At 46.2% G+C, this 15,283-nt stretch overlaps 2 protein-coding genes across 3 annotated transcripts in view; both read right to left on the reverse strand.

Moving 5' to 3' along the window:
- The window catches only part of LOC149336010 (uncharacterized), a 76,187-nt gene that overhangs the window by 22,752 nt on the left and 38,152 nt on the right, over window positions 1-15,283 (reverse strand). The gene's annotated exons all lie outside the window — the stretch shown is intronic.
- On the reverse strand, window positions 9,666-15,033 carry LOC149336011 (uncharacterized). The gene is made up of 4 exons (XM_089552517.1): window positions 14,811-15,033; window positions 13,000-13,193; window positions 11,067-11,109; window positions 9,666-10,336 (listed from the first exon to the last, which is right to left on the reverse strand). Exons 2-4 carry the CDS (start codon window positions 13,133-13,135, stop codon window positions 10,192-10,194), a joined length of 324 nt encoding a protein of 107 aa, XP_089408643.1. The 5' UTR covers window positions 13,136-13,193; window positions 14,811-15,033; the 3' UTR covers window positions 9,666-10,191.

Below are 15,283 nucleotides of genomic sequence, written 5' to 3' on the forward strand. Positions count from 1 at the left end.
ACGAGCCTGTTCTACAACACCGGAATATATCAACGGTTATTAAACAGTACAATCTATTAGCACTTTATTAAAATCAATTCGTTACCCTCTAGACATTTTGCGTTTAAACACCGTGCCTCAACTACCACGGCCCCTAACAACTTGAAATGTAGTACTGTCGTGCAGTCTTGTAAAAAAGCCTGACGCTCAAGCGGATTGCGTTCGTTGTATCTGACGTTTGCAGTATGTCGACTTTGCACATTGCAAGGAAAAATTCTGATTCCGACAAATGTGCCGTTTCTTGCTTGAAGATCGCGTTATATGAATCTACTTGAATATACACCATGTCGCTTCATTTTCCGAGCTCTCCAGGCCCCTTGCTGCCAGCAATCTCCTTTAGGGACACAGTATAACTAATCAGGGTTGAATAGATCGCGGCTGCTGGTGGGTGATCGGCCAGCTTAATCAGATTACTGGTGGTGAGGGTCGCTCGTAATTCCCGTTCAACAACGTCATCAGATCACGACCATGTGATTTTGGCGCCTACACGAACGAAGTCGTCCCAGGCGACATCCGGCCGGCTGTGCATTATTGAAGCGTTGATAAAAATCTCTTTGCTTTGATCACGTGATTTTACACAGCGTCAGATTTCGTACGTGGGTCCAAGCAACAACGGAAGCAGCGCACAGCACTTGTGCCCAGAACATATCAGCTGCACTCTCTGCTGTAGAGGGAGCACAAAAGGTGGAATTCCGCCTGGGCAGACGACGCGTACAATTCGAACAGCAGGAAGCATTCACGCTTCTCAAATCGCTAGCACTGGTGGATTACTCACTATGCGCGGTCACTCAGCTTTCGAGTCTACCCCTGTCTGGCATTCAGCGTGCTTTTGCTTTTACTTTGCATGCCTGCCTAGCCGGTACACGCAGAGGTAATGACTGGCGTTTAGGTCATCAGTTGCGTGCCAGGCCGTTGGTTATCTAGTTTCAGTAAGGCCTTTTTATTGCTTTTTTGACTCGCAACATGCTCTCTGGAGTAATGAGGCGTGGCCCGAAATACTGTTTTCGGTCACCACGCTTTCAGGAAGCGCGAAGTTTTCAGGGTGAGTTTGCGTGCCTGCTCGTTCGCTATAATCGAATGGTGCGGCAAACTTTCCTTGCTGTATCTGAGATGAATAGCCTTTTTCCCGAATGCACACTTTGGAGGTAGCACCCCCTTAGTTCGCAACCAGGGAGCATTCGTTATACCGGACACCGTTATTTATGGGCGCTACTGAATAACTAAAGTACTTCATGAGGAAATGAAACTATTAAATCCTTTTTAAATGTTAAAAATGAATGTTTTGGTTTATAGGGTTTAACGTCCAAAAGACACTCGGGTGATTAAGGACACTGTAGTGGATGGCTCCGGATGATTTAGAGCACCTGGGGTTCATTAACGTGCACTGACATCGCATGGTACACGAGCTTGTAGTGTAGCATGCCACCTCCTCCGAAATGCGAACACTGCATACGGGATCGAAACTGTGTCTTTCAGGTCAGCAGCGAAACGCCATAACCACTTAGCCACCACGGCACTGACTTAGCCACCAAAATGCACTGAACCATATATGCAAGGATGCCATTTCGACTCTTTTATATGAGGCAAAGGCTCCGTAAAATATTAGAAAAAATGGCTAAAAGAAACTAGATTTCTCTGGCTTACTCCGTTAAGAAAGCTCAGGGTATTGTTCTCTTTAAAGCTCTTTATTATGGAAGCAATGATTTCTCAATTACTTACACTAGCACCTTCTCTGACTTTAGGTTTTTGTAGACGACATATTGAGCAAAGAGGTTTGATATTTTAATTTTAGAATTTAACTTTTCACCACTTAACCTTGCGCACGAGGTTGGTAGGATGACAATGACTTTTACACAACAGCAACCAGTATTTATCATGATATTAAGCCGGAATGTATTCCCACAACACGTTTCTTGAACTGCTTTAAGCGCTGCATGAAGATATCGGCTATAATATCTATTTTTATCACAAAATGACGCAACATTTGCAGAGAATGCCTTTCCACAGTAACCTAATGCGTCAGTGCTTCCCACTCAATCCTTTTTTTCTCGATCACTGCTTGGCACCGCGAAACATCGGGTCCAGGAAGATGTGATGGACTGCTATTTTAGGTTTTCCTGCTTTTTTAGCAGCTTGGCGACTCGATGTTCAACGATTCTGGGTTTTCTGTCCATCGTACAACGCGCCATGCTCACCCAGAGGTGTTCAAAGACCCTCTCTCAGCTGATCGGATTGCACAATCTGCCATGTCCAATGGCTTCTTGTTCCACCAACTTCCCACAATCATGGAAGAGTGCTTCGGGTTGTATTTCTCCTTAAAGGTATATCCAAATCTCAGATTCTTGCATTTCTATGAAAGCATAACCTATTCAAAAACGGCCCGATAAAACTTTTCGCTCTTTGTACCTTGAATTCAGCTAAAGAAACAAACGCCCACGAGAGGAGAATCAGCCCCGTGTCGTTACGTTCCCGCCTTTTTTTGGTTTAACATGAGAAGATGTCAACGACCTGCATAAAAAATATTTCTGGGGCGACATATATCACGAATAGCATTGTTGCCGCACGAAAGGATTTTCTATTCTTCTAATGAAATGACACATTTGCACCAGTCACCTATCAATCAATGGCAGGTTTTCATTTACCTAGGCCAATTGTATACACATAATTGCGGGTTTCTTGCATGGCTCCTGTCATTCAGCTCAGCGCATTGCACCTCGTGCCTCACAGTCGATGGAGCCACTATAAGAGCCTCATAGCAGGACCAAATCTTCACAGATGTCGACAACCGACAGTGTAGAGTCTTCAGGCTCACGCGAACAATGTCTTTCTCGACAACTTGGTTGGTCGTTCTGGCGCATCTCGTGAGAAGATCGATAAATCAAACCGCTATTGAACCTATACGCCTTCGAGAGTTGTGATGGCGTCGAATGCGCCACTCTAAAATCCAGTGGAAGCTGATGACGTTTCCTTCCATAGTTGTGGTCGTGGGCGGTTGGCATTTCGGCAGTATGACGAAGTTGTGTTAACCTCACGCTCTATCCACTGCTTATAAATATCTGCAGTAATACATGTAACCGCAGAATATATCACTCGAAAAAGAAAGGAAGTTAATCAGAACAGACGGAAAATGAAAACAATGGGAAATGCCCTTCAAATGAAAAGGCAAACACTTAAGCTTGCAGCAATTCCTGCTGGACGAATACATTATTTCATCGCATTATACGCAGAAATAGTAAATTACTATTTTATGGCCGCATTATTTCGAACTTTTGCGAAAATATTGAAAATGTCATAACTTTTTCTCAATCGGAGTGTCTAGCGTTCCGTCCAGACGGAACATTTGCTGCTGCTGCAGTTCCGTCCAGACGGAATATTTACTGCAGCTAGAGTTCCGTCCATGGAGGAAGAAAAACTAGGAGGGAGCATGACGTCACAATCTTGAAGCCTAGTCATAAAAAATATAATGGAAAGAATCATGGGAAATAGGCCCTCACGTGACAAGGCAGTGGTAGCTCTTAGCCGGATTTCGGTTTCGGTTTCGCTCTTTCGTTCTACGAGCAACTGCGCGACCATCTGCTTGTGTTCACTGACGGCTCCGTGGTGAGCGCAAACTGCTCGCTCGCCGCAGCGGCCACCGTCCCCGAGCGACGCGTGCGCTGACTGCGGCGCAGTGGAGACATTGGAGCACATGCTCCTTCGCTGTGCCGCTTCTGCAGTGCCGCGTCGCGAGATTCTCGCGGCCTGCAGGGCGCTGGGAATCATCCCGAACAGTCTCGAAGCGCTCCTGTGGCCGCGCGGCAGTGCGCGCACCCGTGACAGAACAATGGTGAGTCTCTGTGCGTTCATCGAGCAGGCGGGCTTGACTTCCCGCTTGCTCTTCGCCAGGTAGTGCACCCGTGACACGAACGCTCCGTGGGTGCTACCTCGGACGGTTATACGCGGCCGGGCGCCCCACCCCGGCCGCTAGTGCAGTGTGCCGCGCGCGCGATTAGTCCGAGACAGGACGCTACCAGCGCGCGGCTATGTATACATAGAGTTTACTTCTTTTTGTAAGTGATTGTGCGCAGTGGCCGGGAGACCCCGCGCAGGGGCAGACGTAAAGCCGCCGGCACTTTCTCTCGACAGCGAGAGAGAGAGAAATACTTCACTGCTGCATTTCACGTCGGAACCGCGTATGTGCGCGAGCGTATTCGGCACGACTTGTGCCGGGCCCATGGGCGGGCCGAAGTCCGCCTGAGAAATAAAATCTTGCGCAGCGCGCCGAAGCGCTCGTCAAAACACGTCCGTCCGCCGTGAGTGCTCTGGAAGCCGCTGCGCCCTTTTTTAGAGGCTCGTTTCTTCGTCTACTCTCGAGTTCTCCGCTTTTAGCATGCGCTGAAATAAACGCTCCGTATGTGAGTATAACGACGAAAGGAATTCCTCTCCATTCTCTTTATGAACCACAGTTGAACAGTGACGAGGTCGCGGCCGCACCCTTTGATGAAAAGTTTACCTGCAGTTTTCTACAGTGCACCCAAAAACTCAAGAGTGTAATCAACAGAAGTGTTGAGACGCGGAGCCTTCAGACAACCTCGAGCTCGGTACGCATTCCGCCAAAGCTGCAACACAGGCGCTGCGCTTCTGCGCTACATCGGAGCACGGACGTTCACTAAAAAGCACCGCTGGTTGGCAGTCTGGTAACTGTGGAGGAGGGCCTATTTCCCATGAGTCAGTGCGCAAAAGGGCCCTCGGCAGCCGCGTCAGAGGAGGATGGCTTGCAGAGGCTGAGCGCACTCTCTCCTAGTTTTTTTTACCTCCATGGTTCCGTCCATACAATAGACAGTTTTAGTTTCACGTACGTAGAAGCTTCACGTAAGTAGAGCGCTTACGTGTCACCAGTGTGCATGCGCAGAACGTGAAGTGTCTGCGTGGGTCTCACGGACGTACGTGAGATTCGGATCTTTGCGTTGCGGTCTTCACGTTGCTTGCGTACGCGGCGTTGACAAGATGGCGGCGCCCTAACCGCCCGCTTCACAACGATAACAGCTTCGTCGCTAATCCCTCGGCATGGTATCGTGCTGTAAACTGCTGTATTTGCCTTCAGTTCGTCAATTCTTGCTCTCGCATGAGGTTTTAGGTGAGAACTAGCTTTTGTTTTCAGATAGAAATCCGTTTCAGCAGCTCCTAAGCCTGACGGAGAAGCGTTTGTGGTCGTCATAGCAACGAGTGGGCCGACGGTCACGCCAGCGAGGAGGCGCTAGTCTCGCGAGACCACGCGAAGCTCAAGACCTCGCGGGATATCGCGAGACCCTCGGCACAGTCAGCGGGAAAAGCAAAACGGTGCACGTTTTGGCTCCATACGCACACGTCGTCGATATGAGTGGGACACCAGCGCGCTTTCGCTTCTCAAAAAGCGATGATGATTTAAATATGCTGCGGGACGTGAAGGAATGCAATCCCTTTGAAGGCAGCATGCAACATACTGTTCGGTGGAATGAAATCGCTCAAAGTTTGTCAAAAGAAAGGGGGAATGTATTTACCGCCCGCACTGTAGCTTGGCCTGGCTCCGCTCCAAGCAGCTCGACTAAACAAAATTACTGTTCTTTATCTGTATTAGATGGCGCGGCACAACATGCTAGCGCATTTTTTAGGTTTTATGGCAGATCTACACAGTTTGAGTCCCGTACGTGTAGCTAAATGCTAAAACTGTACGAAGTGACACGAGCGTACGCTACGTAGACAGCTCACGTTTACGTACGTGAAGGTTCTAGGTACGTAAAACTAAAACCGTCTAATGTGCGTACTGTCCATACTATATAAAATGGGTGATTTCTACCCACATAAATCATTTTTTGTCTCTGGAATAACCGGCTGACAAAGCTTTATCCACTTGTTCTCTCTACGCATGTACACGGCACCAAAATGTCCGCGTACTGCGTTTAGTTACATCCTCGAAGGCATAAGTTCCGTGCATGCATGCAGGATCGGGAAAATAACACTGTTAGAACCAGAGTGCAGAAACTCTTCGCGAAGTGATGTTAAGCCCTGTCGCTGTTTGTGCTGCAAGACGACGTAGCGCGAAAAAAACTAAGACGTACACAAACGGTCAACAAGCATTATGCAAACGCACCAACAAACCCAAGCCAAAACTCGTTCTATTGCCATTTCTCACTGATTGCTTGGAAAATAAAATGATGCAGCAGAATATCCTGTCACACATTAGGCGGAATAGGATTGCCACTTTTTTAAATGAACATGCAAAACAAGCAAACTGGTTTCCCAATCCTTAACGCCAGCTTTAATTACGTCTTGACATAACTCTTGTGGCAGATAATGCTGGACGGAACTGTATGGTGTCAGATAGAGTTCCGTCTAGACGGAACCCCATCGCTACATGCAGTTCCGTCTGGACGGAACTCTAGCGCAAATTGTAGTTCCGTCTAGACGGAACTCTAGCCACAGCCTTTCTCAATTACTGCATATGCGAGTTCATCTTAACACCAATCCAACTAGGAAAACACATTTACTTTAAATTTATGAGCACGATGGCTTTAAACACACCCATTTTTCGTAAACTATCATAAATGCATATTACGTTAATACAAGGAGAACTAATAAGACGCCCACAGGGGATAACAATTAGTACTAAGGCAATTCAAGGAGCAATAGAGTTAACACTCTTACGACTTGCATTTTGATGAAAGTCTTTCATGTATTCCTGACTTAAAATATATCGAATAAATTTAAATAAAGTTCCAATAAACACAACGAAATTTACAGGCATTATTGGGGCATCTTTCATTTTTCAAATTTCATAATTCCTTCTTGAATTCCTGCACACACACACGCAGAGCAATATATATATATATATAATGCAGGCGAGTTGCAGCCGCTACCATGCCCACCGCGCCCATTCGACCGCGTAGGCATTGATTTGTATGGACCTCTTCCCTACACTGCAGCCGGCAACAGTTGGGCTATCGTCGCCGTTGACCACTTGACGAGGTATGCAAAAACCGCCGCCCTTCCATCCGCCTCAGCGTCTGACGCAGCCTCCTTCATTTTGCGACGGTTCATTCTTCGCCACGGCGCACCGCGCGGACTGCTGAGTGACAGAGGCCGCGTATTCTTATCGGAAGTTGTCAAAGCCTTGCTCCGCAAGTGCAACATCATTCATCGAACAAGCTCTGCCTATCACCCACAAACTAACGGCCTTACAGAAAGATTTAACCGTACCCTCGGCGATATGCTCTCTATATACGTCTCATCAGACCATTCCAATTCGGATCTCGTCCTTGCGTATGTGACGTACGCCTACAACACCGCAACGCAGTCGACTACCGGTTTCTCCCCGTTATATCTTCTTTACGGCCGTCACCCTTCTGCTCCATTCGATACCATTCTCCCATACCAGCCTGACGCATCTGAGTGTACTCCTATTTCGCAAGCTGCGCGACACGCAGAAGAGTGTCGCCAAATCGCCCGTTCTCTCACAACTGAGGCCCAATACCGTCGGAAATCCCGCCACGACAGCCATCACACGTCCCCGCACTTTTCTTCTGGTAGCCTCGTGTGGCTCTGGATTCCATCCAGTACTCCGGTCCTCTCCTCGAAACTTCTTACAAAGTTTCACGGCCTCTACCGAGTTGTGGAACGCACCTCACCTGTTAATTACGTGGTGGAACCGCTGATGCCGTCTCCTGATCTTCGCCGGCGCGGACGCGAGACTGTTCACGTGCAGCGCCTAAAGCCGTATTATGACCCGGCCATCTCACCTACGCCGTAAGTCGCCAGGATGGCTCCTCTCCTCCCCGTGGGACAGTTGTAACGCCGACGAACTTCTGACCGTTGTGTTGAGCGGCATTGCCATCGCTTTGTGTGTGTGCTCTCGGTGCTCGACCTCTATGTCTACGAGGCCTGTGTCTCTCTGTCTACCGCCGGCGCCCAGCACCTCTAACCATCCTAGTAACCACCTTACAATATATATATATATATATATATATATATATATATATATATATATATATATATATATATATATATATATATGTATATATATAGCGAAGTATACGCTTCGTTAAAGGAAACATATTTGTTCAACTCGACGTTTCGATCGGAAGACCGATCTTCTTCAGGAGTGATTTTACATTGTTAATGCATCCCCTTTTATAGAGGTGGGCACAGAACAGGTAAGTGGGAAACCCAAAGGGGATGCATTAACAATGTAAAATCACTCCTGAAGAAGATCGGTCTTCCGATCGAAACGTCGAGTTGAATAAATATGTTTCCTTTAACGAAGCGTATACTTCGCTATATATTCTTATAAGCAGTCTAGTACTTCACGCTTGCGCAACCCATATATATATATATATATATATATATATATATATATATATATATATATATATATATCCGCCCCTGCCGGTTGGTCTGCAGGACAGGCGCATGTAGTGCATATTTCTGTACGTTAATTCGCAACTAACATCTGGCTGTATATCCTACCAACTGCCTATAATCTGCATTTGAAAAGCGTCATTCATGCAAGAAGCCCCACCTTGTACACACCGTCGCCTCTAGGGGTGCAGTGCGAAACAAGAAGCAAGGTATATAGTTTGCTTGGCTTTCTGGTTTTTCTGCGCGCATGTTTAACCAAGAATGAGCTGAATTTTGGGGCGCTGTGAGTGCAGATAGATGAGACAGTTTTGGCTGGTACTTATGCCACAAGCAAAACAGTACAGCAAAGATGCTAGCGTTTTGTTTCCGCTATTTTTATGCCTTGCACATTGCAATCACTCAGTTCAGCCCTTGGGCGAGGCCGGGCAGCCACCATTGACCTTGAGCGCAACCACGTGACGTGACGTCACGACAGCCGGAGGAAAAGCTGGGCCCCAACTCGCGCGGTCGCGCGCTGCCGCAGCCACCACCTGACTCCCGCTGCTCCCGCTAGGGGCGCTGCGCCGGCGCGTGACGTCTTGCTGAGAAAATCGAGTGCCGCCAAGCAATACCTCGCCCTAAAAAAAAAAAAGACCGCGCAACATGCAATGCATTCTTGGCTTAACCAAGCTAAGCCTAGGCATCTTTTTACTAAGAAATATATAACCTACATACATGCCAATACAATAGCTTTCTCTCTTCGAGTTGGTGCTTTTGCTCTTCACGGGCGTTCACTTACGCAATGTCTGAGTTTAAAAAATCTAGTAAACGGCTTCTGAAAATGCAGTTAGCTTCACTAAAATATAAGCTCAAAGGCACAGGCGTTTTACACAGTGTTCCCGGTTTCATCGTTTGGAAAGCCTTAAAGAAATCAGGCAGCTCAGTGCGATGTTTCGCCTGAAATATTTCCTGCAGTGTAGCTCTATAAACACTGCACGGACGCCCACTTCATTAATTGCAGGGTACGGATGTTGCAAAGTAGATATCTGCAGTTCCTGTGAAATCGGTCTCATGCTAAGATGGCATGTTCTTCCATGTGATGCACGCAGTACATCATTTGCTTCTTCATAATTTATCCAAAAGCTTCCCTACCGGTAATTTTCGAACAATGAAAAGGTCGACAGTTTTTACCCCTAGCCTATAATGGGAACAGAAATTGCACCCTACCGCCGCAACACGGCTGCGCTGGTCTAAGTGGGGACACAGCAAGAGAACAGTAGAGAAACGCCTTTATTGAGCATGAAGGATACAATTGAAGAGAAAAAGAGGTGTTCGTTGTGTCGTACATGACTGAAGCCAACAGTCACCGATACCAAGAAGCTTGGAAGCTTGGAAGATTATTTCCCTATTACTGTCTACTTATGTACTATTCATCTATTATGTATCTATTCATTACGCTGCTGCCTTGTAATGGTCTCTTGGGCCTCGTTAAGCTTTTGTGTAGCGTTTAGCCCAAGAGACCATCCAGTTGTTCTCTGGAAAATGAAGATTATTGGTGCATGTCATTTCTTTTTTAATTCGTAGGTTTTCATCAATGGGAGATTAATAAAATCAGAAGAAAAAAAACCACATGCCGCCGGTGGGATCGAAGCCGACGACATCCGACTTTCGCGTCATATGTAAAAACTCGGTAACTAATAGGGCGAGCGTGTTGGTGTGCCCCCGACAGCTTCATACTCCTGACTGCTCACACGAATGGCTGGCACGCCAGGAGCTTGACGCTTCGGAACACAATGGCATTCATTCTCCACCGCATGTAGCTACTCTATAACCAAGATAGCAGGCTTTTGAAATTGTCCACCACAAACAGCCGGTGACAATGCTCAGGCCTTGCACCCCTAGACGAAAGGGCCATATAAGACTGTCCATGTAATTTCCCTGGACCCTGCAATGCAAGAAGAGGTCACCATCAGATTCATTACCATCATTACACTCATTATCACTATTCGATTAGGTTCCCTAAGCGCAGAACAGCCTTGCTTTTTCTCCTTGTCGCCTGCTCCTTATCCTGCTCTGCGCCAACCATTGTTGCTTTGCCTGTGCAAAGCTCGCTGCCTCGTCATTGGTCCTCGTTATCTGCTATCCGCGGCTACGCTTCCTTTTTCTTATTATCCACTGTACGACTCCAATCCTCCAGCACTTGATTTAGCTAGGCTGTTGTGAACTCAAGTTTTTTTTGTCTACTTCATGCTTTTTTCTTCTCTCTTATTGTTGCACCAAACTGCCTTACATCGCTGTGCGGTTGCCTGTCTCATCTGAAGCTCGCTCTGTGGAAGATTGGTCTTCAACTGGCTCGGAAATCAGTTGGGCTTGAAAATGATTCGTTTTACCACAGTCATTGGATCAGCTTCACTATGTGAGCCGGTGGAGTTAAATGTCACGGAAAATTACCGCTGAACAAAACAACCTCAACAGCACTAGGGATTTACAGCTCTGTCCAGGGACTATAGAGTAAAAGCAGGCAGCGCGATCAGTGACCACTCCGGAGCTTTGCTGTTGACTAAGCTACAAGCGAGATTTACGCAGTGCAATGCGGCTGTTTCAACTAATACAGTTGGCGACCAAAATATTAGAGACATGGGTATTCACAAAAAAAAAAAACAGAAAAAGCTTACGCTTTCTTTTCAGGCTCCGTTTCAGCCTCCTCGCTAGCTGGCCCTGTAAAAAGGCATATCACATTCGTCAACAGAAAGCGCTTACAAATATAACAAGTACATTGATGTGTAAAGATTTTTTCTCCTTACGATATGCCATTAATGAAAATGCGCTTCTTTTCATGTTGATGAGAATGCGCAACACATTATGATTTTGCAACGCTGACATCCTTAGCGGGTTTCTTGTTTTTTTCGCTGTCCCTCTCTTTCCCTTTTACTTTTCCTCCTGTTCAAGGTAGCTAATGAGGACACCTATCAGAATAACCTTCTTGCCTGTCTTTTTTCTCTCTCTGCTTAGTACGAACTTAGCACAAGACATTTTTTGAAGACGTTTGGTTTTGTTCAAAGACGATCTCCCTTGAAAAAAACACAAATATCGACCGCTGGTCTATTTCGCCCGTTCAGGTTTACTGGACGGGTAAACCAGTGCATGTTAATGAAGCGCCCCGTGAGCTATAAAAGACAATGTAGTGCTGCAATCAGGAACAGTTCCTACCTTCTTTAAGTTAATGCAGTCCTCGAGTTTTTACTGCACATGGGCGACGTTGACATTTCCGCTCTATAAATCTACGGCGAAAAGTTACGGTCGGGGTTCAATCCCGCTAACTTGGTCTCAGGAACACGTTGAGCCATGGTGGTGGGTTCACGTTTACTTTTACCTGTCGATCAATTGACTACGGGTAGTCATCACAAGCCTTGCGCTCACTTGCAATAAACTCATGCACTAGAAGTACACTGTGAGGCTATTTGTAAGTTCGATAGGAGAAGGAATCTCAAACAAAGCGCACAAAGATGCTCTAGTGAAAAGCCCTTCAAATGCATGCACATAAGCGGCTTGGTCACGATTGTAGAACTGATGTCATTTACACCTGGTTCATCGTGGTTTAATTGTCTTAATCTATTCAGCAGTTCCAGTTATCTTTCGGGGCCCAGATCCTTTCTTGCACGGCACCTTTTCGATGCTTAGAAATTATGAAGAGGCCAAAATTTATTTTATAGGCCAAAAGCTCTCGTTTAAATTCCAACAAGAGCTGCGCTCTAAAAGAAATGACGTTCCCCTATCTGTCTCAAATAATTTTCGTAAAACATAGCCGCATCTACGTAGACAGCTCAAGTAGATGAAGACGTGCAGCCGGAAGTAGAGGACAAAAGAGCAAACCTGAGTAAGGCGTACAACGATATCGTTCGTAACAGACACGGATGATTTCAGTATACCTTAAGTTAATCGTTCACTGAGCACGCCTTTGTCCTTCAGCATTGCGCAGGCAAGGTTTTCTGACCACCTAAGCTGCCCCCTACCTTGCCAAATATCTTCGCAACAACAGCATGGGTGACTGGCCATTGCCGTGCAGACCGTGACAAAGCGATTTCCCACTGTCCGAACTCTAAGCAGACATGCGCCATTGACAATCCACATGCATTGTTAGGATCCTGTTTAAAATACTGGAGTTTCATTTCATGACAATCCAAGTTTTTACCTCCCTTGAGACTTTCTATCAGCGGTCCTGATTTCTTAATGGATGACATTTTTGGGGCGCTATGTACTTGACATATTCAGAATTAAAATACACCTGTCCCTGCTTAAGTGGAAAGAAAGCGTTGAAAACAAGATTTATCGCTAATACTGCGATATGCGAGCTTTTGATTGCGGGGATAAGGTTGCGTTGCCATCTATTACAAACATGAGCAGACTGTTCTGGTCGGGTTAGGCCCTCACGACTGCCTTCGCATCATACAATACAGCCATCATGAACAACAACAAACTACCAACTAGGCACCACCTATAGAGCCAGCACATTTTTCTAAACATGTAACAGTGTTATCAAGTTTCATGCTTCCTGTAGCATTCCTCTGTAGGAGCATTCCAATACACAGTCTCTCTTGCTTCACTTACCGAATTCTTTCAATAAAGTGTGTGCTGTTTCAGGCGGCATTCGCCTTGAGACAAGGTCTTCAGTTTCAAGAAGTTGAAAGTGCTGCGTCGCTTTCACACCCAGGGTTTCGAGCACTGCCATCGTGTCGAATAACATGTCGTTGCTGTAGACGCCATTCGCTTTTAAGGCTTCTTTTACATCTTCTTTCAATTTTCTGCGTAGAGAAAAGATAAGTCCACAGACCGCAGTTCATATCATTTGCCCGAAATCTTTCGTATGTACTACCTGTGTGCTTCATTTAATTCTCTCTTCTCAATGGGTGCGTGACTTTTAATGGCAACACTTTTGCATCAGCTTGTGGTTGGACCCAGGTTGGTTAGCAAATCTAATCTGTACAAGTTTTTGGGTGTTCGTTTTTTTCCTTTAAAAGAAGCCCTACGGGCCTTGTGATCGTTTTGATTAGCTATTTACTAGCTATTTTGCACTGGCAGTTTTGGTGTCGTTTGGTGCCACCACTAATGTGCACCTTTACGTTACGGTCGACCGACCGAACTAGACTGCCCCTTTCCTGGTGTCGTCGGCGTCGCCGACAAGCGCTGGTTTTTCCTGTGGACAACCACGTGATTCAGTGGCGTCAAAATAACCGATTAACATGCACCCTGATGCCACTGTATGCGAGTGAAATTGCAGATTGCGTCTTCGGACAACATTGAAAAACATGAAATCATGTTCTTCTCAAAGCCTGTGACTGAAACCTACTTGGAAGCGCCTCTTTGCGGCCAATGAAACAAATCATATCGTTTGTTTTCATTCTAATTTTTCTGCCTGCTCTTTTTTAAGTTTCGGAATATGTCAGCTGATCTCCATGTGTAATATCTATTAAGTAAGGCGATGTCACTATGTTACTGCACATTAAAGAACCCCAGGTGGTCGAAATTTCGAGAGACCTCCACTACGGCGTCCATCTTTGCCTGAGTTGCCTTGTCACGATAAACCCCAATAAATTAACCAAACCAACCGAAAAAGAAATCCTTATCGATTTTCTTACCTTATTCTTGTCTCTCAAATAATTTATTTCAAAGCAACCGTTGGTGAGCCTTATTGTTCTAATAGTCCTTTGTGTCATAAGTCAAGCTTTTCCCACTAACACAGCAGTAATAGCGCTTTCGCAAATGCCTGCACTTCTTTGCATTGCTGCACTATATCTCCTTTTGCAGTTAAAAAAGAGTACCCGTCTGGAGTGCTCTGCATTAATCTCGACCCCCTGGCGCCATTAACAACCAGGCATTACATAAGAGACTCTGTCGTTACCGTCTTATCCTCGTGGCCCCTGAAATTTCCTCCGAAGCATCGCATATAATAATTTCCAGAGTATTCATCTCTTTAGCGGAAACACGACACAGAGAGAAAGAAAAACACGGGCGCTACTTGCAACTGATTTATTGGTAGAACCATGGCGTATATATCCACAGACCTGCGCAGGCACAGTCTAACAAGTAACTAAGAAACTAGCCAGCAGAAAGTTATCATACTAGACAAGATAGAGAATTCACCTCAGCATTTTACAGGGCAAATGAGGTGTCGCTCACACGAATCGATCTCGCTTTCCTGATAAAACATGCCTCCAAGGTTTCACGAAGGGTTTTTTGACGACTTCTGTCTAAGATTGATACGCAACAATGGAAATGCGGTGCACAAGTTTTGCAAGCAATGGGGTGGTCAACAAGATTCGTGCGCTCCCTATTAGCCAGTCAACACCCTGTCTGGCCTATGTAGTACACTTTGCCACAAGACAGGGGGATCTCATATACAACTCTCACGGCGCACTTACCAAACAGGTTTTCGTGGTTATTTTGACAGCGCCTTTTTTGTCTTCACAAATGATGCGACCACACAGTTGTGCGAGTTTCTTGGGGGCTGAAAAAGACTGTCGGCATGTCTAACCGATTAGCCACCTTTTTTTAGGGTCTGCGTGACCTTCTTCCGCTATGGAATCACTTTCATCCTCTTTTGACCCTCCAGAGAAGCAGTAGTGCGCGTTCCGTGCTTAATTGTCCTGCGAAGTGTTTCCGTCACTGACGCCATGACCGACCCAGGGTAGCCAGCAGAAAACAACCTACCCAACTGATGACCGAAACTTGCTTTGATCTCATGGGCACATGACCTCCGGAGCGCGGATTCCAAGCAGAGTTGCATTGACACTCATTACTAGATTCGAATGGGCAGAACTGTATGGCAAGAGCTCTTTTTGTGCACGAGGGGAATACGCCTAGTAAACATGCCTTTCCTTGACTGTTAATGATT

The sequence above is a fragment of the Amblyomma mixtum genome, chromosome 7, assembly GCF_055824585.1.
Source record: "Amblyomma mixtum isolate Tamu chromosome 7, ASM5582458v1, whole genome shotgun sequence".
Classification (NCBI taxonomy): Eukaryota; Metazoa; Arthropoda; class Arachnida; order Ixodida; family Ixodidae; genus Amblyomma; species Amblyomma mixtum.